Here is a 22,062-nt window from a genome sequence, read left to right on the forward strand (position 1 = left end):
AACTCGAATGCACATGTCCCTGCGGTGACCAGAGAACGCATTGGAAAAGTGAGGACCTTTGGTGTGTACCTTCGGAGGCAATTACTCTGCAAATGACCTGGTGGAGGGCTCTCCAAATCTATGGAAGGCTGAGAAAGATTCGGACGAATATGGACCGACTTTGTTGTCGTTTAAATTAGATAGTTTATCCAGCTGCAAGGGCCTGAGCAATGACAAGCGGACAATTCTGTGACCATGCCAAAAAGCAAAAAATACAGCCTTAACCTGGGTAAACACCCCAAAACACGATGCAAAAAATAATTCAGCGAGCAAATGCGACGAGACACGTGGATGGTTATCCGTTAAGACTTTATCGTCTCAAACTAGTCACCCTAGACCTTTAGACCCCGTTTGCATTTTTGTTACCAGATGACATGGACCGATGGCTTTTGTTTTCTTGTTTTCTATTTGCCCTTGATGCGAGGCGCCTTTCGTAATGCGTAAAGATTAACTATGGCAAACAAAAAGAATAGCTCGCCAGTTCTGGCGGCAAGCTCGAGTGCATCCTGGAGTATACTTGTGCCTGAAGGGACCATTGGTACTCCGGGCGCTGCCTTTGTCTTTCCACGACGTGCGAGGAATATTCGATTACTGTGCTTCTAGAGGTCTTGAAGACTGTTGCTGCCGCTGTTGCTGACGGACTAGAACTGAGTGTCTATGCAAATCAGGCATCTGCTATGCTTGAGGCACTGCCTCAACAGCCATTGTATCTTGCGATGTATCGTCCAAAGAGATCTCCCCCTGTCTCTAGGTCCGCTGTTCCCCGAGGACACTTGGATTGTCGTTGCCGCCATAGTCACCGTTGTCGTAGGAGGATAGGGTGGGAGGCCAACCGACTCTGAAGCATCAATCTCAACTGAATAGAGCCCTCAAAACTATACTCTCCAAGTATGGTACGGGGACAATTCTGCTTGGAAATATGAACGCTACAGTCCAAGGGATCCATGCAGCAGCGAATGCAGTAGCGGCTAGACGAACAAGAAATAACCATCACAAGACGTTGTATCAAGGAAAGGCACAGATAGACAGCTATGCAAAAACATGCCCGCATAATTGCACTATACTCCAAGGTATGGACATAATAATGGGCTTTATCTCCTCGCGGTGCTTATCCTAGGTACGAGCACCAAAATGAAAAAAGGCGCAGATTAAACAGAGGAGCGCCTAGAGCTTCGAACCTAAGCTTCTTTTCTGTTCTTTCTTACCATAACAGCATACTGCCCCCCATCGTGGGTTGAGTGGTCAGTGCAGGATCTGTATCACGGTCTAACACCCAAGTGCATGGTTCAGTCTTGGAGGCGCGTTTTTAACACTACAGAACGGATCGCAACATACATGGTCAGCCGCTTTGTGAAGGCCATCGAAGAGATCGGCAGAACAGAGATCTGGAACAGAAGGTGTAAAGTCACCGTCGACTGGGAACGAGAACATGGGATCACTGCTGTGAGCAAACGCGCCCCAGGGACGCAACTGTGTTGGAGAGCACAGACGTAGCAGCAATGATTTTATGGGATCTACCCTGAGGCAACGACAAGCACCCGATGTGAAAGAGATCAACGACGCCGCGGATGACCGAGTGCAGGGGCACTACTTGAGACAGCTGAGACTCGATGTAATGGAGTGATTGGGATGATGCCAATTTCTTAAAATGTCAGAGGACCGTGGCTAAAGGTTGACTTTCGCGCACAACAGGCCACGTAGGGAGCAGGGGCCATCGGCTCACCACTCATGCGGTCATTGATTATGTTATATGGATTCGTTGCGACATAGTCGGAGCGGGCAGCTTGCTGTTTGTTCTCTGTTCCACCTGTAGGTTTCCTTCAGACCACAGTTAATAAAAAAAAAAAAAGCATACTGCCCTCCATCGTCACGCATCGAGATCCTATATACTACCGAGTTCAACAGCCCCGTCACCTGCATCCGCCTAGCACCTTCATTCTCCTTGGAATGTGCTGATACAATAAAATTCTAGGACTCTTGAGATGTTCGATTGTGTGCAGTATGAGACTGCATGACTCTCTGCCAAAGCAATGGACCCTTTTGAAGGATTCAGTGGAAGCAGAAAACAGGATCCGTGGACAAAGCGATCGCCGCAATATACTCTGAAACCGGAGTGGGTGGTTTTTTTGAACGAGATTTGATGTTGTGTGCTGTGCTGATATTGTCCTTGACCTTTGGTGTCGTTCCCATATGCGTTGACTGCGATAACTGCAGTAATTGCGTTGTGGATGCTGCGACAGCAGGGATCTCCGAGTATGAAGCGCTTGTTTTGTTGTAAGTATGATTAGACGAGGCAGAGCATGATGCCAAGAAGAAATAGGCGAGGCTGACAAAGGCGATGATGATGTATGATGGTGAAGGCTGAGCCGACCTAGTGGGAGACGCCTCAGAAAGATAGGGCTAAGATGTAGGATGGCAACGATCGCGAGAGGTCGAGTGCGCGACAGAACATTTATTGAGAATAAACATGTTGCTTTGGAGAGGGAGAGGAATGGACTCTATTCTAATCGCGAATGAGAAACACTCTTCGGAACCGCGGAGATGGAGACGTGAACGTTGCTTTCTGAAAATACAAACAGTATAGCTGAACATAGAGAGGCAGGTGATGATGCTGTGCACCCCGATGCAAACGGGACACTGTAAGATTCGACCTTGGTAATGAATAAGGTTTTATTGTGGTTGCTGCTAAAGACCAAAAAAAAATGTACATTAGTTCTGAAAGAGAGACAGGTATCCAAGATGGTGGTTCACCAGGAACAATTCTCTCATCTGGCGCCATCGTCTCTTCGTATCAAATCTTGCTTTAAGCGCTCTTTCCAATGGTCTCGACACGGAATCCAATCTCCCTAAGCTTGGGGGCGTCCAAGATCAGACGACCGTCAAAGATGAAGGCGGGCTTCTGCATCTTCTCAAAGATCTTCTGGTAGTCCAAGTGCTCCATCTTGAACTCGTCCCACTCTGTGCAGATAACGAGGGCATCAGCGCCAGCGCAAGCCTCGTAAGCACTGCTGCAGACCTGGACGTGCTTGTCAACCTCAGCCTCATTCGTGCCAACGCCGGGCTCAGTGAGGTCCATCTTGATCTGCTTGGCGCTGACCTTGGGATCGTAGATCGCAACGTTGGCGCGCTCTTGGATGAGGTAGCTGGAAAGAGTGATGGCGGCAGACTCGCGCGTATCACCAGTGTCCTTCTTGAAGGCGAATCCAAGAAGAGCAATGCGCTTGAAGGTGACGGTGTTGAAGAGAGTACGAACAATACGGTGGGTGAAGCGCATCTTCTGGTATTCATTCATGGTGACGACCGACTTCCAGTATGCGGCAACCTCAGGCAAGTAAAGCTGCTCGCTCAGGTAGACCAAGTTGAGAATATCCTTCTGGAAGCACGAGCCACCGAAACCGACTGAGGCCTTCAAGAACTTGGGTCCGATACGAGAGTCAGTACCGCAGGCATAGGCGACCTCATCGACATCAGCACCAGTGGCCTCGCAAATGGCAGAGAGGGCGTTGATGGAGGAGATTCGCTGGGCAAGGAGGGCGTTGGCAGCCAACTTGGACAATTCAGAAGACCACAAGTTCATGGTAATGACGCGCTCCTGGGGGATCCAGCGAGTGTAGATGTCGACCAACTTTTGCTGGGCTGCAAATCCTTCGGGGGTTTGGAGGCATCCAATGAGGACACGGTCGGGGTTAGTCAAGTCCTTGACGGCGGTCCCCTCGGCCAAGAACTCGGGGTTAGAGAGAATATCAAAGCGGATGTCCTTGCTCGAGTTGGCCTCGAGGATGGTACGCATGCTCTGGGCGGTGCGGCAGGGAACAGTTGACTTCTCAATAACGACCTTGGAAGAAGTAGCGACCTGAGCAATGCGGCGGGTGGCATTCTCGATGTAACTAGTAAAGTAAAGGTAAAGAAGCAAGGCAGGGTGTTAGAAAGTTCCGTTGTCCGTAGATCTTATCTCTCAAGACTCTGCTCTCCCTATTTTATGGATAGGTTGGATCTATTGAGCAATTTCCCGTTGCCGATCTATGCAAATTAAGACGTTGACCCATTGGCTATAATTCGAAAATGGCAAGGATGGCATGGAAAAAAAAAAGTAAGGAGTACATGAAGCGACGCACTGGTTGGTCCTTTCCCGCAGCCCAATGGTCCTGGAGAGTTCAAAACACGTTTTCCAGAGGTACTTTGATTCCATCTCATACACCTTGGGGCTGTCATTTCGTTTTCCAGTTGATGAGACTCTCTTATGTAGTAAAGAGACTTACGCAAGATCGGCAGCATAGCCAGCACCCATTCCAGACTTCTTAGTAGGGGTGTTGACAGAGACAAAGATGAGATCAGCATCGATGATGGCCTGATCGACCTCGGTAGTGAAGAACAAGTTCTTTCCGCGGCGGGAGAAGACGATCTCATCCAGACCAGGTTCATAGATGGGAAGCTCGTCCGAGTTCCAGGCGTCAATACGGGCCTGGTTCAAGTCGACGATGGTGACCTTGACGTCGTGGCACTGGTAAGCGATGACAGCGCAGGAAGGACCGCCTGTTGTAAACGGAAAGAAAACACAAAGCCATTGGTCAGGACCAGTACGTTTACATATCGATCCATGGATTGACCCACGAGGATTAGCATGTTCCTTCGGGATTTTCGAAGCGATCAGGGGCCGTGTCGTTCCCAGGTCTAGTTGGGGTGATGATGAGGACGAGCGCGGGTGATGGGATGGGTCCTGGCTTGTTCTCATGATCCCTGTGCTCCTGCGACTGTGAGAAAAGAGACGGAACAAAAAGCAGGCGAAACAGATGTGATCCTTACCGACATAACCGGCACCGATGCAGCAGATGTTGACCATAATGATAAGGTGGTGTTTAGGAAGGAAAGGGAATGAGTGAGAGTGATGAGGGAGACGAGTGTTGATGAGAAGAGAAGAAAAAAAGAGGAGCTATTTATTAGACCGCCGTCCTTATTCTTGATCTTACTTTATTCTCAAAAAAGGATTCAGTTGCCCCTGGCAGAAAAAAAAAAAGCTTTCATTTGTTCCCTTGCCCTATTTTTGGGCTTGAATTCTATCTCTACCTCCACCTCTCTCCGCTATCTCTCCATCCTTGCCTTTACACGCTCATTAACCCATGGTATCCTCGAAGCAATACATACAGGCAAGGTCTCGCTGCTGCAGACTGTTGCCAGGCACAAATAGCGAATTGGAGGAGCATTGATATACGACCCGACAAGCTGCAGGAAGGGCCTGTCTGTCGAGGCAAAGTGGTCTAGGGAACAAATCTTCCCTCTGTCCCCATGTTCCATCGCGACTAGTTCTTATGTGCGCTCGTTCCTTCTCGGGCATGTGCAAAAGAAGTAATCTATTCAATCGTTGAGGTTCATCGCTCTCGTACCTCGCTTTCCCACACTCGTCATCTGTGCTTTCAGCAGTTTCTCAAGAAAGAACTCGCGTTTTGCAGATCGAAAAGGCCCCTTGCAATAATAGGTCGTAGTCCATTTATACCTGACTCGAGGCTAGGGTATGAGTCTGCACGTCTGTATCAATAACAAAAAAAAAAAAAAAAGACTTATCTGCATAGCTGCCCATCTACTTAACCTGATCGTATCGGCTGTTCAACTTCTGACTGGGACATGGATGGATCTCTGTCGTTCCTCGACTTGCGTCAGTCCCACGTCGACGGTCGGGGTCATAACAATTTCAAGTGAGCAAGAGCCAGCACAAACAAATAACATAACAGACCCGATGTCTGGTTGCTGGGTAGAGCCGATCATAGCAATGAAGTTCTCAAGGTCTGAACAAATGGAAGCAGACCAGAGAACAGGGGTGAGCCGCAGAGCAACTTTCATGATTAGATAGGCAAACCATGTCAATGAAGGGGTAGAGTAGATGAAAGAATGCGGGTCGGAAAGATCTCGAGCAGCTCTCTCCGTGCCAAAGGAATGTTATCCAATTTTTCTTACTCTGCACCCACTGCTCTTCCCGTATTTAGCCAGGCTCAGTACTCTTTCATGTCCAAATGAAGAGTTCATATCATGGCTTATACGCTATCCTGTTGTGCAATTACGCTTATTTGAGATGCCTCGCTAGTAGTCCGCTCCCCATTGTCGTACCCCAATCCATAGACTATGAATTGCTGCCGCACATGTTTCTGTCCGTGCTCTACGAGTTATTTTTATCCATGTACGGCTCCAGATCGATGCCTGCTTTTGCACCGCACCACAGATGCATCGCACATTGGAACACGCCGCTTTTCTAAAGTTCCTCCGGGGACGCGACTGGACCAAGACGCACATGAGTCCAGATGTCCATATTCGCATTCCTTTGTGTATGTTATATTTACACCTCAATCTATGTCCTTCTTGCTGCCAACTTTTCCAAAGTTCTTTGGAGCACAGACATTCCCATGCTAGTCCATCCTCACATTCATTGCCCTATATCTCATATAAGTCTTTCCCGGGTATTCCATCCCAGTCTCAACATCGCTATCCGTTGCGAAGACATTACATATAAAAAGAAGACAGTGACCACGTTTAAGCGGCAGCATTGAATAACTGGAAGTGTCTAACACATCTCAACGTAACAAGAAGAATGAAGATCAGCGCAAGAACTTTACCCCTATTACAATCGCTCTACAGATTATGGCATTTCTCTATGTGGGTTATGAGGGCGCTGCCGCGTTTGTTTTCTACATTGGCTGTTGTACAAATGATACTAGATTGGCATAGGACTGAGGGCTATTCCTGGAGCGCGTCCATCGCTCAAGCTATCCATGGACCCTTGCGTCTATAAACGACAAATGGATGTCGCTACTGAACATGCAGTGCAGAGAGCACATTCCTCAGCCCAAGATAAACGCATCTGTACCCCACTTGGTGTCCACGTTCTATCAATAGACCCAGCATAGTGTCAATAGAGCAGGGTCCAAGCTGCATCCTCCACAACCAGGCGTGAATTCCTTTTTTGCCTCAAATATACATATGATCTGGCTACCTATCTTTGCCGAGGCCCTCATTGTGAACTTCCGGTCATAATGAATATATGAGATGGAAGTATATACATGATCCAAACAACACGCTTTCAAAGTACCAACAACAACATATACTATTCCCCGACCCATGCATGCGCTTCTACCCTTTAATTTGCAGATCGTATACAATGTCCTTTCAGCTGCCACAGAGACGCGTCGTTGAGTTTAATGCAGTCCAAGTAGGCGCACCTTCAATAGAAACCAGATTTAGTGACTCAAAAAAGACATGTTCCGTTTCTGGCGCCCTTCGAATGCCACGCATAGATGTGTCTTTCTCTGCTGCAGCACAGAAGCATATCTGCTACGGATCATTAATGGCCACTCCTTGAGGATGCATAGAAAAAGTCTAACACCAACCATGTTCACGGCAGCGCCCCTTTTTATGGAGAAACCCATCGTAGTGCATCGCATCGCATAATAATCTGCTGACCCCCGAGGCTTCATTCTATCCGGAGAAAAAGGGGATGGTCGTCTGGCCAGTATTCACGTCATCTTCGCGGGCGCATGCATGGCCATGTGTCAGCGTTGTTGTACTCCTGTCTCCCCATAGTATTTCTGCAGACAATGTGGACAAGACGCCTGAAAAAAGGGGGGAAATAGGGGCTGAAGGGTCAGGTCAGGACATGACTTCACTGAGGTCGCCAACAGAACGGCCGTGCTTTTCTTCCTCTTTGTTATTACATTCCCTTCCTCGCAGCGCATCCGCATCCGCATTCGCATCCACCTTCTCTACGATTCACATCCACGTCCACTCTCGACTCGACCGCCCCTCCCAGTCTCACACTCCTGGTATCCACCGCAACTGTGCCTGAACAAACCTTAAATTACCAGTGCTTGTGTGAAACAACTCTGGTGGTAAAGCCATTCATAACAAAGCATAAAACACGAAAGTCAGCTGGATAACGAGTTCAACGGACGAGCAGAATGGGGAAGCAGGACATCATCCAGGTCCTGACACCCGACCACTCTATCGAAGCGACCTTCCTTGACGAAGATGCAACCGTGGGAGACCTGCTAATAGCCCTCACCGAGGATAACCCAGATTATGGTGATGGCGACTGGGCCATTGTTGAGGTGGCCATGCCCAGAAAAAGTATGCGCGTTTTTTTTTTTTTTTCATTATTCTCTTTACTGGATTGAATATGTGGTAGTCTGCTTCTCATATGTGTTCTTAATTGGTTGTCTGTGCCCTTATTGTCCACGTAGCTTCCCTTTCATACCACGAGTTGTTTGCGCTCGATCAGGGTAAGCACCAAGTGAGGATGATTGATAAGCTAAGAACATTGCCAATAAAATCCATGGTTCGCTAAATTTGCATGTTTTGCCACTAAAACAGGCACGCTGGCGCCAGAAACCCGAATCAAGGAGGTCCAGGAACGACATCAGGAGCTCTTACGGAATCCAGACGCTACTGTCTTCAAACTTGTCAATCTGCAGTACACTCTGCCAGTTGTCTTCCGTCATGTCCCCACTGTTCCAGAGGCGCACTACCGGCAGATCCACGTCTTGCCCTCGATGCCTGTACGACAGATTGTGGATATTGTCACGCGGGAGATGGGATTGAAGGCCCTGGACAGCACACTCAACAGCAGCACGCGGCAGTCTGTCTCAGCCGACTATGTCTTTTCGCAATTGACGGTCAATGAAGAGGGCACTGAAGGCAAGTCTGCATTACATTACCCGCTGCCGTTGCCTTCATAAGGAGATATCACGAGGCTTATTCAATTGACAATGTACTGACCTAGGATGATATTTGTGCTTCATAGAGCAAAGGCAGCTGCTGGATGATGAGACACCCTTTGAGCTGCTGAAAGATAACAGGGAGCTTCTCATGAACCGACAAATCAAAGATTATCACTTCCTGTTTACAGTACCGGATTCATGGATCTCTAAGATGGAATCGGTGACATCTCGCTTCACAAAGGGCTGGACCGCAACTCGTCCTCTATCAATGGCAGTCTATGGCCTCTTCGGAAGCACTTCACCCACGCAGCCAACAGCCACTCGAGAAATTTCAAACCCTATTCCAATAGCACCGACTTCTATCCATCATCCATCCTTTGGCGACCTCGACCACTCCACAGACAGTGCAAAGAACGCTCAAAAGCGGCGGCAGAGCATGATTGCGGGATCCAGGCTGAGCTCGTTCTTTGATCCGTCTACCCTAGGAGGATGGCTTGCTCCTGAAACCAAGAAGCGGCATTCGATTGTTGTGGGTCAGAGTGTGCCCAATTTGATATCAAAACCCATGGGAATAGAGAACGGTGGCGGATCTGAAGTGTATGACATGACGGATGAGGAGCTGAATGAGGCATTCGTCGCGCTTTTGGTAAGCCTTTGGTGCCTTTAGAATGCTTTATTCTTAATCCAGAGTATCGACATCCTAACCAATACATGGGATTTGTTTTAGAATGACCTCAATATCAAGGACACAGTGCGCGAGAGCATGATGCAGTTTTCGCGCGAGAAGAAGACAGCTCTAATTCTACAGAACCAACAAATGCAACAGCAAAAGGAGAGGGTCTCTTCACCAGATCCATATTCCGGCAATCAAAATGGAGGAACACTTAGCAGGGGTACAAACACCAGGAACAAGTTCATTGGATCCATTTCCTCTCGGGTGTCCTTCATTGAGCCTGACGGCTCTTCAAACGCAAAATTACACTCGCGATACTCTTCCTGGTCGAGTCTCGCAGGGTCTTATGATGGTACAGCTGTTGAAGATGTGGCCCCTTCTTCACCAAAACTGACTGGATCTGATCGCCCCATGTCACCAACAATGGCCGCTGCAGGATCCTTATGGTCGAGTTGGTTCGGAGCTACTCCGCAGCCGGATGCATTGTCTATTGACGAGCCTTCAGACGATTCACCACAGTTTTATATCGATCAGCTTTTGAGCAAGTAAGGCTTTTTTCTGTGTATAATGGAAAGTCGTGCTTATTATCATACAATATCTCTTGTGCTATGGAATTAAGAATCTGTTTTATTCTCATAGGACAACCACTCAAAAGACACTTGCCAAACATCTCCTAAGCCTCCGGATTGCCCTTGCAACAGCAAAACTGTCGTGGATCAGGCAGTTTTTAAACGGGCGAGGATTCAGAGCATTAGAAAATGTGCTAGACAAGACGGCTATTAAGAAGCGTGGTGGCAAAGCCAACGATCTGGATGAGACTCTGCAGTCCGAGTGCGTTCAGTGTCTTCGTGTGCTTATGAATACAGAGGTATGGGCCAAAGTCATGTCAGTTGGCGTGCATTTGTGATCAGTATGGCCGTACTGCTGCTAAATAATGCTCTCTCGTGCTATCCCTCATGTAGCCCGGATTCAACCAAGTCCTAGGGTCACCATCCTTGGTGGCTCACATCTCATATTGCCTGTACACTACAAACAGCAAGCTGCGCACAAAAGTTGCAGAGGTTTTAGCTGCCCTCTGCGTCATGTCTCCAGAATCCCACCGCCTCGTCTTGATGGCCCTTTCAGATTTTAGAGTCGCCCACGAGGAGCGCTTTCGGTTCGAATACCTGGTTCACACCTTGGCGGCGCCAATTCCAGAAGATGCGGACAGCGAAGGCTTTGAATGGGAGTACAGGACAGCCTGTCTCAGCCTGATGAACGCTCTTGCGAATTCGCCATCATCGCTGGACGACCGCATATCTCTCAGGAATGAACTCCGCAGACGCGGGCTCGAGGATGTGTTCCAGACACTCAAGATGCAATCACCACCGGAGTCACTACTAATCCAGATCAACGTCTACGAGGACGAGCGGCACGAGGACTGGGTGGATCTTCAAGAGAGGGCGTTTGAAATGGCCCAAATTAAGGATGATCAGGATAGGTAAGCGCCGATACGATGTGTACTTTATGCATGGCAGATCAAGAAAATAAGTCTAACGCACACTGCCTATCACATTCGTCCAGTCAAAACTCAGAGCTAATCAATACTATTGCCGCGCTTGGTCCGGCCGATGAAGAATTTTATCCGCGCATCATCCAGACCCTGCAGCAGTATGCTAATGCAGCAGCTTCATCCTTGGCTCCGGAGGAATATGACAGCGAAGACAGCGAGGATTCTGATGAAGTGAGTCCTATCTCAAGACAAAGCCCGTAAGTGGTCTAAGCTACTGTGATTCTCAATACAAAGTGCCTGCTAGATTGCTCACAGTACCAACGGTGTACTCCCTTCATTCAATAGACAATTCAAGGAGGATCTTTGGACGATCGTGGCGAAGTTTGGCGAGCGCATCTTCCAAATGCGAGACATTGAGAAAGACTGGGCAGGCTGTCACGACGACTTTCTGGAGGCGATTCAACATATTGTCGGCAAGAGGGGGATTATCCTATCTTTCGCAGACTCCAACAGTAATTCGTCATCTTCCGCTTCCATGTCGTCTGTGTCCTTGACATCTAGTCGAAGACATAGCTACATCGATTTTGAGATTGATACCATAAGACGTGACGTGGAAGATGCGCGGGAGGACGCTGAAAAGCTGCGAAAGGAGCTTGCTGAGGCCAGGCAGGAAGCTGAGGATGCAAAGGTTCAGCTGAAGCAGCAGCAGGCCAAGACTGCCCCTTCGAGCGCCAAAGACAGCTCAGATAACGAGCCACTGACATCGTTTGGCAAGCGAGAGGTAAATTCCTGCACCGCTATCCAACTGTTCGATGCGTGCGGTCATTGAGATTGTATCAATTTTCTCATGTCTCCATCGGTGTCTACCGGCACACTCGTATCCACTGCTCGTCTCTCGTTGTTAGAATCACGCTGGAGTTGTTCAAAGATTGGTTCAAAAGGAAAAGGAGGTCACCCAACTTCGAGAGACTATTGAAAGAATGGAGAAGAAGTACAGGGACAAGGCCGAGCTCGTCACTGTGAGTGTCGCCGGTGGTCAATTTCTGGGTTCTGCCAGGAAATGGGTGCAGAGGATTGAAGTCACTAAATCTTTCTTCAATATGATCGAAATAGGACGACGAACCTCGCAAGTCTGAGCGCTCTAAGGAGATTGATAGCACCCGTTGGAATGCTATGATGACCGAGGTTCAGCTGCAAAAGAGCAAAGTAAGGGTCTGTTCAAGCCGCGCCACATCTATGGCAATTTTCTATATCGGTACAATACTATGCATTGTTCGAGGATGCACTTCTCTAACATGTATGGCTGATCCTCTATAAAATCTGCTCTCTAGACCGCAGAAGCCGCTAGTCTTGCGGATGAACGCCAGAAGGAGATTGCATATCTAAAGCGCGCTTTGCAGATTGTATGCACGCGTTATGAGAGCGCGATGGGCGAGAGACCTCCAGCTGTCACTGAAGAGGACCACACGAACCAGCCCAATCAGACTGAGGGTTCTCTGCAGCTCTCTAAGACATTCGAAGCACTTGCACGTAAAGATGAAGAGATCAGCGACCTGAAAACGCAAGTGGAAGCACTACGAAAGGCATCATCTGTTGGATTGACTCCTACAGAGGAAGTACTGTCGCTTCGCGGAAGCCTCAAGGATTGCATGCTGAAGGTTAATTTCATTTTTCGCTGTATAAGAAATCTGCTCATACGTTGGAATGGAAACTAACTGGCTTTGTCGTTCTTCCTTTATCATCTTTACCGTGCATCGAATTGCAGATACAAGAGCTGCAAGCACTGGTTGCTGACCGCGAACGGATCATCAAGGGTTTGAAGGAGAACTTGATTAACTTGGAGGCAGCGAAGTACTCTGACGGCATCCCGGAACAACTCAACGGCGCTAACGGTACTGGAGGAGGCAAGGCTGAGCGATCAAATTCGCGCTCCTCTCTGAAGCTTCAGATCAGAGCCCTCTCAGCTAAGGGATGGCAGGCTGAGGAATTGAACGAGGAGCAAGAGGATTCGCTGGCCCAGAATGGAGACAGTATCTCCCTCTTGAAATCGGATGTCAGCGCCAATGACTTGGATGTTACAAGCTCAGGACGATCTCCAGGACAAAGGCCAGGCGGCCTGCTCTCTCCAGTTACCTCACCGTTGCCTGGCAAGCGTGTCCTCGGTTCTGGCGGTAAGCGACCTGCATTGCCTCCACCGCCTCCACCACCAGGTCCGAAACATAAGCTGTACGCTGCCAATGCAGCGACCACACCAGGAACAGAAGTTGGACAAGGAACGCCAGACCCGACACCGTTAGCTTCAGCGCAGTCCCCTCAGCCAGCACCTATCCAAGCCAGGACTGTGCCAGAGCCCATGGCAGTCAATACTTCGGCACCACCCCCTCCTCCTCCACCACTGGCCAGTACTCTTATGCCTCCTGCGATGGTTATCAACATGCAGTCGCGCCCAATCAGGGAGGCGCAAACGGCTTCACCTCCAACGTCTCCACCTCCCCCAGTGGCTGGAAGCGCCCCACCACCACCACCACCACCTCCAGTGACTGGAAGTGCCCCTCCTCCACCTCCTCCACCTCCTCCAATGGCTGGAGGTGCTCCTCCACCACCCCCGCCTCCACCACCAGCCTTTACACCTGGCGCTACTCCGTCTACACCCATACCCTCAAATATATCTCCACTTTCTCAGGCGCTTCTCAAGCGATCTACCTCGATGCCAGTGTCAAAGAGCCAAAATTATGTACCATCATCTCCCCCACCTCCACCTCCGCCTCCACCATCCATGGCAGGAGACAGGGCTCCCAAAGCGCCTATGCAGTCACTCTCACCGCCACCCCCTCCACCGCCAGGAATCCATGGCGCAGCGTCGCTGGATGGCGCCATCCCAACGTTGCCCGTCTTTTTGGCAGGCAATCGCCCGTCTAATCCTCTGAGACCGCTCGGTATGGCTATTCCACAGGTCGTCAAGCCCTCTCGTCCTATGAAGCAGCTCTTCTGGAACAAGCTGCCCACTGGAACCATCACGCAAACAGTCTGGAAGGACATTTGCGACCCATCATCAGATTTGGGAACTATTGAACTGGATTATGCAGAGATTGAGGAGCTCTTCTGCAAGAACCAGACCATAGCAGCTAATGTCGCTGCCAACACAGAGAAGAAGAAGAAGACCGTCAGCCTTTTCAGTGTCAGCCGCGCCAACAACATTGCCATTATGTTGAGTAGGATCAAGCTGACATATCCAGAGATGCGCATAGCACTGATGGAGATTTCGGATGAAAAGCTGAGTATCGAGAATCTCAAAGCCATCAAGCAATATGTTCCCACTAGCGATGAGGTATGTCACTATCAACACTTGTACGAGTTACGAATGTTTATGCAGATAACCACTAATCCATCTTTTTTTACATTTCTTCTCTTTGCAGATCGAAATGATAAAAGAGTACGATGGAGATTTTGAACAACTCGGAAACGCAGAGAAGTTCTATCGTGAGGTATAACCCTGAGCTGCGAAGATGTCATGCCCTCCGTTAGCATTGCATAGCAAGATGTCTGACATGTCTCCCATATATTATGATGCGCATAAATTAGATCATGGATATTCCTCGGCTCTCTGAACGCGTGTCCGCCATGATTTTCAGGCGACGGCTTGAAATCGAAGTTGGGGAATTGAAGCCGGTACGTAGATATTTTGTTTTTTCGAGTATTCAGATGAACGAGAACGTAGGTTTCGGTTGAAATAAGTGGACTAATATGCTGCTGCTATCATCAAACTTTCATACTTTTGGTTAGGAAATGGATGTGCTTCGTTTGACCATCGAGGAGCTACAAAGTTCCAGGCGACTAAAGAGTCTTCTCAAAGTAAGATATTAACATGGTGGGACACGTATAATCAAATGGAAAGAAATTTAATCGGATATTGTCGTACTAAACAGTAACTCCGTGCTATATAATAGACTGTCCTGCTGATGGGCAACCACTTGAACGCGACAAGCTTCCGCGGAAATGCGTATGGATTCCAGCTGGACGCACTACTCAAGGTAGGCTATACGAGGTCGTTTGAGTATTTGTTTCGCTATATTGAATTGCATTTGTTAACGTCTTTTTCCCATTGGAAATACCAGATCCGTGATACGAAGGGCGTTGAGGGTGTCAAGCCTGGCTCGAATACTCTGCTCCACTACCTGGCGAAATCGATCAGTGCCAATGATCCAAATTTGATCAAATTCCTAGAAGAGGTGCCACATCTGGAGGCCGCGGCTAGAATTTCGGTGCAAACCCTGATGAACTCCATCAACAGCCTCGTGGCGGGTATGAACCAGATCCGGGAAGAAGTCCGTGTTCTCCGCAGGATCAGGATCTCTCCGCCTAATGACTTCTTCATTGAGGTTATGGAGGTACAAATACTCAACAGCACCTGTTTCCCTTGCAAATAGCTATTCAGCATTCTTGCTTACATTTCTTGATGTTCATGATTTTTATTGGTTTTGCTGGCCCCATATAGAAATTCGTGGATGCAAATGAGGAAGGCATTCAAAAGATTGTGGAGGTCGGCCAAGGCTTGGAGCAGGATTTGAGACAACTTTTATTGTTCTATGGCGAAGACCCTGCCAATATGAAGCCCGAGGACTTTTTCGGCATGCTGGTTTCGTTTTCGACAATGCTCCAGAAATCGCAGTTGGAGAACGAGGCTCTGGCCAAGAGACTGACCAAGAGCCAAAAGCAGCCCCCCAACAAGGTGAGCGACTAGAACGAACGAAAAAAAAAATATGACTGAAGCGATGAATCCACGTTCTAACACTATTTTTTCCCATATCTGCCTAACCCGTTTAGAACTGTCGCCCATCCGAGGCTGCAGGTCAGTTGTCAGTAGCGGCTATCCGCGATGGTCACTTGGACGACGCTATCCGTGGACTGAGGTCCGGATTGCGGCGGAACAGACGCGATCGACCCATGTCCCATCTTTATGCTGAGCTCAGTATGGAGGCCTTAGATGCCATTAATTCTGGTGTACCTCGAGCTGGTGCTTTGGCGCATTCACGTCAAAGCAGTCGTCATCAGTAATCTAATAAATAATTTATAATAGCCATCGAAAAATGCTTCATAGAGGCTACCGGTGACGAAGAAAGAAAGAAAGAAAACAAGCAGGGCATATATAATTGTTATTACCTTCAGGACCGCTCTACTTGTCCAAGCACAAGATATAGTAAGGCTCGTTAATTCTGTCCGCCAGCTTGCATTCGTCCTGCAGCATCACCAACATCTTGCAGCCATGCTCAGACGCGATCCCGTTCCAACCAAGACGACGCCGTTCTGCTTCAAATGCTCATAATCATCATTTACATAGCGTGATAAGACCCTGAATCTTCTGTCGAGAGTCTTTTCTGTGTGAAGTTCCTTAAAGACAGGGTCCAGGGTCGGCTAGAGACGATTCCAGAAGATATAATCGACCATTGTCTTCGAGTCGAGAGCGGAGTGGAGATCATTGCGATGGACATTGACCTTGAGATCACTCATAGGAAAGTTCCTGCAGGTGATGGCAACAATATCCGGGTTGATACCAATTCCAAAGACCCTGGATCCCGCTCGGGTGGCCCGGAGAAAGATGATATCGGAGCCGACGTTGGTTTTCAAAAAATCTCTGCCCTAGACGATATTCTTGGTTGTTCGGTATACCAGGAGGATTCAGGGAAGTGCTTTAGAAAATAGTCGTTTGGATGGAAGGCGACGGTGTTGATCTCAGAGAAAAGGCTGCGTTAGTGATACTCGCTTTTACTCCAAAGGAAACGAACCAAGATGTCAGGAATACAATGGAGGCAATAGATTCACTAATAAAGACCTTCAAGAACCGTATTTTGACTTGGATAGTAATTCTTCACTGTATAGGTTATATAGGTATCTATATAAGAGATTCTTTCAAAATGCACACTAATCGCGCTTCCTTGCGCATGCAAGATGGTGGGTGACCTTTTCATTCTAGGCCAAGCTAATCAAAATGTAGGAGTATGTGTTGGTTGCGAGCAGAAGGTTACATCTTTGCTGTTGACCCGTCTTCTTCTCTGCTGAGGGCGCCTGCGCCTAGACACAACGTAACCGAACGCACACCGTGATCGTGTTTATATTCACAACCACTCTTCAGGGGATCGTTCAGCTTAGAAAGGGCATGAGAACTACGAGTTCATCCAAAATGCATAGGGCTGTGGAGAAAAAGAAACAGAGCTGTGGTCCGTGCCAATATTTGTCAACGCGAATAATTCATCTCCTTTCACCCTGATCGCTTCAATCAAAACTATAACCGCCCGTCGCAGCGTTGTCTGGTTAGTTTTTTTTTTCATGATAATATCGGACTTATATTTTGCAAGGCAATCTTCAGCAGATAAAGATTGCATGATTGTGTCCGTTTCTCTTTGTATTTCCCAAAGATTCATGTATTTTATTACGAGCAATTGTGGTTGTTGCCTTACTCCTTGAGCTTCTTGGAACCACGGAGCAAACCAGTGCGGCGGGCAGCAATGAGACCAGACTTCTGACCGGGGACAGCATCGCGGGCAATAGTCGAGGCGTGACCAATGTGCTGATGGTTTCCTCCTCCTGTTTTCCACAAAATCAAGAAAAAAGGAAAAGAACAGAAACGGCGTGAGTACGTTTTCTTTCAGCCATACTTGTTCCTCAAACACTGGTTGCCAACAAAAACAAAACATACCGTGAGGATGGTCGACGCTGTATCAAGATGTAATCCATGTTGCAGTTGAAAAGAGAGAGACATCGATAGATATTGATTAGTGGAACTGAGCCTTCATATAGCGAACACCAACATCAATATGCAGATCTAATCCAAAGACAATAACGTACGGGTTCATAGCAACACCACGAGTCTTGGGCCACGAGTTGCGCTTGACGCGGTACTTGTGGTAAGCACGACCGGCCTTCAAGAGGGGCTTGTCAATACGACCACCTCCAGCAACAATACCAACGGTGGCACGGGCAGTTGAGAAGACGACCTTCTTGGCACCGGAGGGGAGCTTGATGCGGGTCTTGCCATCATCGGTGTTGTGGCCAATGACGGTGGCATAACCACCGGAGGTGCGGGCAAGAGCACCACGATCACCAACGGTCTCCTCGACGTTGCAGACAACGGTACCCTCGGGCATGGAGCCCAAAGGAAGGACGTTACCGATGTTCAAGGCAGCCTTCTTACCGCAGTAGATGAACTGACCAGTGTAGGTACCCTCTGTAAGCAGGCAGATAGACGTTAATACCAAGTCGCTAGGACAACAATGGGCTTGAACGACATGGGGATATGACAGAGCACTCACCAGTGGCAATGAAAGTCTCGGTGCGCATCTTGTATCTAGGAGGTTATAGATAGACCAAACCGTGGCGGGGCGTTGAGTTGCTACACTCTTCATATATCGTGTTGGCGCCATTGAGTCAGCAGAGCTGTATTATATCCTAAATGCTCGTCGCCAGTCCCAGTTGATTGCTGGACAAAGCTTTGTCGTTGTAGATAGTCGTTACCAATAGATCCCGTTGCTGATAAATTAAAAGGTCTACATGGTCGTAAAGGTCGTCGGCTCAATGTAGGAATGATGGGCTGGCGTACCCAGCGACTTTGATGTCCTTACTCCTAGTAATAGTCATCCTTCCCACGCCTGTTGACACTGTAGAACTCAGTTGCTGGCTCTTGGTATGGCGTTCTGCTCCTGCTGTGCCCAGGAATAAAATGGTCCTCGACTATTACCTGTAGGGGTCACGGAACTGGACCTTGGCAAGGGGGGCACCGCGACCGGGGTCGTGAATAACCTCCTTGACGATTCCACGAATGTAGCCGGTACGCTCGGCGAAATCGAGGGAGCGCAACTTGGCAGCACCCTTGCGCAGGCGAGTGTGCGACTTGAAGATTCCTCCGGGACCCTTACGCTGAGCACGAATGACACGACCCATTTTCTATTTTTGATAGTGATTGTCGAAGGGCGTTAGTCGATTGGTCCTTTGTTAAGGTGATCCTGACAGTGTGAGGCGTGTCCTATAGAGGATCAGAGGTTCTTCCTGAGCTCAACGAGATTCTGACATAAGACTGTTGAATCACAAGTGCCCGCTTGCTTTACACTTGTTGCTGACGCCGTAACGATACACACTTCAGCTGTTGGTGTTTCCAGACGAGATTGGCGAGGTCTTTTTGTAGTTGTTCAGTTGTTCCGTACAAAGAGTCATTGCCGTCCATGTCTTGGTCGATCGTCAGTGATCAGTTGCATCGCAATCGTCAGCTCTCCGTCCTAATCTTCTTTCAAGTGTTAGACAGATAAGCTGCCTCTGTCCGCTTTTCGAATCGCTTCTCGAGATGGGTTGTGTAGTGTTGATGATTGCGATCACAGAGCTGATCTCTTCGATCGGTCCAATGACTCTGATATTCTGTTGAATAATTCGCTCCAGGGCAGTTTCGTAGAATGGGTGATGGTGCATTGGATGGATAGATGTCCGGATGTCGATCGATGGATAGTATGTCTGTGTGCAGTTCCCCAATCGGATTTCACTCACAATTAAAGATAATCGTGGAAAGAGAGAGGCTGCTTGTGGAAGGAAGCTTCGCCTATGAAATGCCTGACCACTGAGATCGAAAAAAATTGTGTACATCACATGATATCAAAGGCGTTTTCTGTCTGCGCGTCTGAGGGATCTGGCGTAACCTGTGGCACGCCTGCACGCCTGGGGGGACCTGGCGTCAATAAAAAAAAAAAAAAATGAGGGATCTGGCGTAACAATGCAGCCTGTGGCACGCCTGCACGTCTGGGGGGATCTGGTATCTGAGGGACCTGGTGTCAATAACAATATACATAAAAAAAAGCGTCGTCAGTGCGCCAAGAGTACGGTATTAGACAGCTTCATGCAGGGATTGGCGGCTGATTGCTTGGGATGACCTTCCACGCAATATCTTTTTGTACGTTTGCATAAATAGCGCTGGCGGATGGTTGAATCTCTTTCTCTCTTCTCTTTCCTTAGTGCTCCTACGCAACACTGCCGCCGTTCCTTGCTGAGACCGAATGGAAACCTAAGGACTACACTACAAGATGAACAATCTGCATATTCAGACCAAGTATCGCAGGATTATCAGTATTGGCAACGGCCTCATCATGCGATGGTCCACCAAGGCTGATACAGACAATGTTATCAATCTCGTTGGCGAGGCTTTCAAGGCATGTTCAAGCTGAGGCGTCGTTCTATCTATATCTGTTCATGATACCTCGCTCTACTGACGAAGTTCCTCTTTCTTTCTCATTATAGTGGATGCGAATGCCCTTGGGAGACCCTCTTCCAGAAGACAGCGTCCCAGGACCAAATGAATTCATGAAAGCTGGCGCTGTAAGCCCTCTTGGGCTGCCCGTTGTAATATATCCCAGAAACAGAACCCTCATATTCACTCCCATACTCACTACTACATCAAATAGAGACGACTTTTGAGCGGAAAGAATGCGGCAATGAGCGAGTACGACTATGCATTGGTCGAGGATACAAGATGCCCAGAGGAAAAGAATCCGATTATCGCATGCGTTAGCCTTCATCGATACGTGGCGTATTATGGATCCGTCGATATTCACATTGGCAAACCAGAGTTGATCGCAACCAATCCAGTATGTGAAAGACTACGATACCGTCGAGATCAACATGGCTGCGGATCACAGAAGTATATATTGATGGTCTTGTTCTTCACTTAGGAGTATCGCAGCCAGGGGTTTGTTCGAAGACTACTTATGGAGATGGTCCATCCCGAGTCAGAGGCTAGAGGAGATGTTCTTCAGTTTATTGGAGGCATTGAGAACTTCTACCGGTATGTTCAAATGACTTTACGGTCGAGCTCTGATGCATTGCTTTCATTATTTGACACACTATATGTCTATTCATTATCTTCATGGTAGACAATTCGGGTACGAGTACGCTTTGTATATGACCCCTGCCGGCTTGATTGAGAGTCCAGATGTTGTCCCTGCGCTCGCCAAAGGCAATGCTGAGCCATATATTCTTCGTATGGCGACTGAGGAGGATCTGCCTTTCTTGAACCGTCTGGGTGTTCCTGGAATGCTGCATTTGAACGCTCAGGTAGGCATCCATTACACGCCCGAGTACTGGCGATGGACGGTCCACGATGCTTATCAGGACAAGCGGAGTCGGTTCGATACTGATCGAGATACGAGGATCATTGTCGAGGCCGCTTCGGGTAAAGCCGTAGGATTTACAGTCGTTTCGCGTGTCTTCATGGGTCCGCAGCTTGAACTAATGGCGCTCGAGGACGATGCTACCTATCTTGATGTCTACGAACCCGTTCTCCGTCAACTCTTTGTGCACGCGAAGGAGCGCCAGGACCTCGCGGACAGAGAGCGCGAGGCGTTCATGAAAAAGAGCCAGCCGCCAAAGGAACCTGCAACTACAACGACCTTGCAGACCACTGCCACAACCGTGGATGCCACAACCAACACGACCGCCTCCACAGAAAAGCCAGAATCAACCCCATTCCAGTTTTATTTTGCACTTCATGAGCGCCATCCAGTGACAATACTTCTCGGGACCAAAATCAAGTACGAGCCCAAAAACGTACCCGGCTGGAGTTTCTATACACGCATCCCAAGCTATCCAATCTTCATCAAGAAGGTTGCGCCTGAACTTGAGAAGCGTCTTGCCAAGTCTGCCCTCGCAGGTTTCACTGGTCGTCTTCGTCTCGATTTTTTCCGTTATGTCGAGGGATGCAGCGGGAAGGGATTGGAGATCTTCTTCGAAAAGGGCAGGATCACGGATGCAACAGAGTGGGTAAAACCGTCGCCTGAGAAGCAATTTGAGGAGAAGCTGGCATGGAAGAAGGAGGGCAAGAAGCCTGTGATCCATTTCGCGACGTTTCCTCCTCTCACATTCTCCTTGCTTTTGATGGGCAAGCAGTCGCTGAAGAATCTCGAGTGGGCCTATGGCGATGTCTCTTTGAAGGACGATAGTACGCGCCTGCTGCTAAACATTCTATTCCCTAAGACGCACCACCACATTGACGTGTATTCCTGGTAGACAGACCGCATATGCATACATAGGCTCAATACTTCTTTACAGTCTTCCTTGCGAGGCAATCGCACAATGTATCCAGGAGAAGTTGTACGACCAACAGTTCGTATTTTATTGTTGCAGGTCAG

General features: G+C 48.5%; 4 protein-coding genes across 4 annotated transcripts; 2 read left to right on the forward strand and 2 right to left on the reverse strand.

The window, feature by feature from the left end:
* Window positions 1-2,453: 2,453 nt before the first annotated feature.
* On the reverse strand, window positions 2,454-4,964 carry BC939DRAFT_494801 (UDP-glucose/GDP-mannose dehydrogenase family, NAD binding domain-containing protein). The gene is made up of 3 exons (XM_051559615.1): window positions 4,843-4,964; window positions 4,299-4,572; window positions 2,454-3,926 (listed from the first exon to the last, which is right to left on the reverse strand). The coding sequence occupies exons 1-3, from the start codon at window positions 4,877-4,879 to the stop codon at window positions 2,843-2,845; spliced, it is 1,395 nt and encodes a 464-aa protein (XP_051409926.1). The 5' UTR covers window positions 4,880-4,964; the 3' UTR covers window positions 2,454-2,842.
* A 2,741-nt stretch (window positions 4,965-7,705) lies between these two features.
* BC939DRAFT_241024 (uncharacterized protein) lies at window positions 7,706-16,071 on the forward strand. The gene is made up of 20 exons (XM_051550934.1): window positions 7,706-8,148; window positions 8,262-8,300; window positions 8,392-8,715; window positions 8,822-9,384; window positions 9,466-9,956; window positions 10,051-10,279; window positions 10,374-10,891; window positions 10,975-11,160; window positions 11,249-11,684; window positions 11,809-11,922; window positions 12,017-12,109; window positions 12,235-12,561; window positions 12,669-14,231; window positions 14,320-14,388; window positions 14,486-14,572; window positions 14,687-14,755; window positions 14,851-14,934; window positions 15,019-15,291; window positions 15,399-15,632; window positions 15,728-16,071. Exons 1-20 carry the CDS (start codon window positions 7,980-7,982, stop codon window positions 15,956-15,958), a joined length of 6,099 nt encoding a protein of 2,032 aa, XP_051409927.1. The 5' UTR covers window positions 7,706-7,979; the 3' UTR covers window positions 15,959-16,071.
* A 1,282-nt stretch (window positions 16,072-17,353) lies between these two features.
* BC939DRAFT_458507 (60S ribosomal protein L2) lies at window positions 17,354-18,841 on the reverse strand (the record flags this gene model as incomplete). Its single annotated transcript, XM_051556612.1, has 5 exons — window positions 17,354-17,485; window positions 17,598-17,614; window positions 17,747-18,125; window positions 18,211-18,245; window positions 18,636-18,841. 5 exons carry the CDS (start codon window positions 18,836-18,838, stop codon window positions 17,355-17,357), a joined length of 765 nt encoding a protein of 254 aa, XP_051409928.1.
* Window positions 18,842-19,739: 898 nt separating this feature from the next.
* BC939DRAFT_241069 (uncharacterized protein) lies at window positions 19,740-22,034 on the forward strand. Its single transcript, XM_051550935.1, has 5 exons — window positions 19,740-20,088; window positions 20,177-20,254; window positions 20,341-20,523; window positions 20,611-20,720; window positions 20,809-22,034. Exons 1-5 carry the CDS (start codon window positions 19,963-19,965, stop codon window positions 21,938-21,940), a joined length of 1,629 nt encoding a protein of 542 aa, XP_051409929.1. The 5' UTR covers window positions 19,740-19,962; the 3' UTR covers window positions 21,941-22,034.
* Window positions 22,035-22,062: the final 28 nt, after the last annotated feature.

The sequence above is a fragment of the Gamsiella multidivaricata genome (genome assembly GCF_025024155.1).
Source record: "Gamsiella multidivaricata strain RSA 2152 chromosome Unknown BC939scaffold_54, whole genome shotgun sequence".
Lineage (NCBI taxonomy): Eukaryota > Fungi > Mortierellomycota > Mortierellomycetes > Mortierellales > Mortierellaceae > Gamsiella > Gamsiella multidivaricata.

What these genes read in the sequence shown, in the direction of transcription:
- BC939DRAFT_494801 (XM_051559615.1), bottom strand. Translation starts at nt 4,879, where the DNA reads ATGGTCAACATCTGCTGCATCGGTGCCGGTTATGTCG. An exon ending in CATCGGTGCCGGTTATGTCG is followed by an intron (nt 4,573 to 4,842) that starts GTAAGGATCACA and finishes CGTTTACAACAG; the next exon opens with GCGGTCCTTCCTGCGCTGTC. An exon ending in GGCTATGCTGCCGATCTTGC is followed by an intron (nt 3,927 to 4,298) that starts GTAAGTCTCTTT and finishes TTACTTTACTAG; the next exon opens with TTACATCGAGAATGCCACCC.
- BC939DRAFT_241024 (XM_051550934.1), top strand. Translation starts at nt 7,980, where the DNA reads ATGGGGAAGCAGGACATCATCCAGGTCCTGACACCCGACCACTCTATC. An exon ending in GTTGTTTGCGCTCGATCAGG is followed by an intron (nt 8,301 to 8,391) that starts GTAAGCACCAAG and finishes CCACTAAAACAG; the next exon opens with GCACGCTGGCGCCAGAAACC. An exon ending in ATGTTCCCACTAGCGATGAG is followed by an intron (nt 14,232 to 14,319) that starts GTATGTCACTAT and finishes TTCTCTTTGCAG; the next exon opens with ATCGAAATGATAAAAGAGTA.
- BC939DRAFT_241069 (XM_051550935.1), top strand. Translation starts at nt 19,963, where the DNA reads ATGAACAATCTGCATATTCAGACCAAGTATCGCAGGATTATCAGTATT. An exon ending in TCGTTGGCGAGGCTTTCAAG is followed by an intron (nt 20,089 to 20,176) that starts GCATGTTCAAGC and finishes TTCTCATTATAG; the next exon opens with TGGATGCGAATGCCCTTGGG. An exon ending in GGCATTGAGAACTTCTACCG is followed by an intron (nt 20,721 to 20,808) that starts GTATGTTCAAAT and finishes TCTTCATGGTAG; the next exon opens with ACAATTCGGGTACGAGTACG.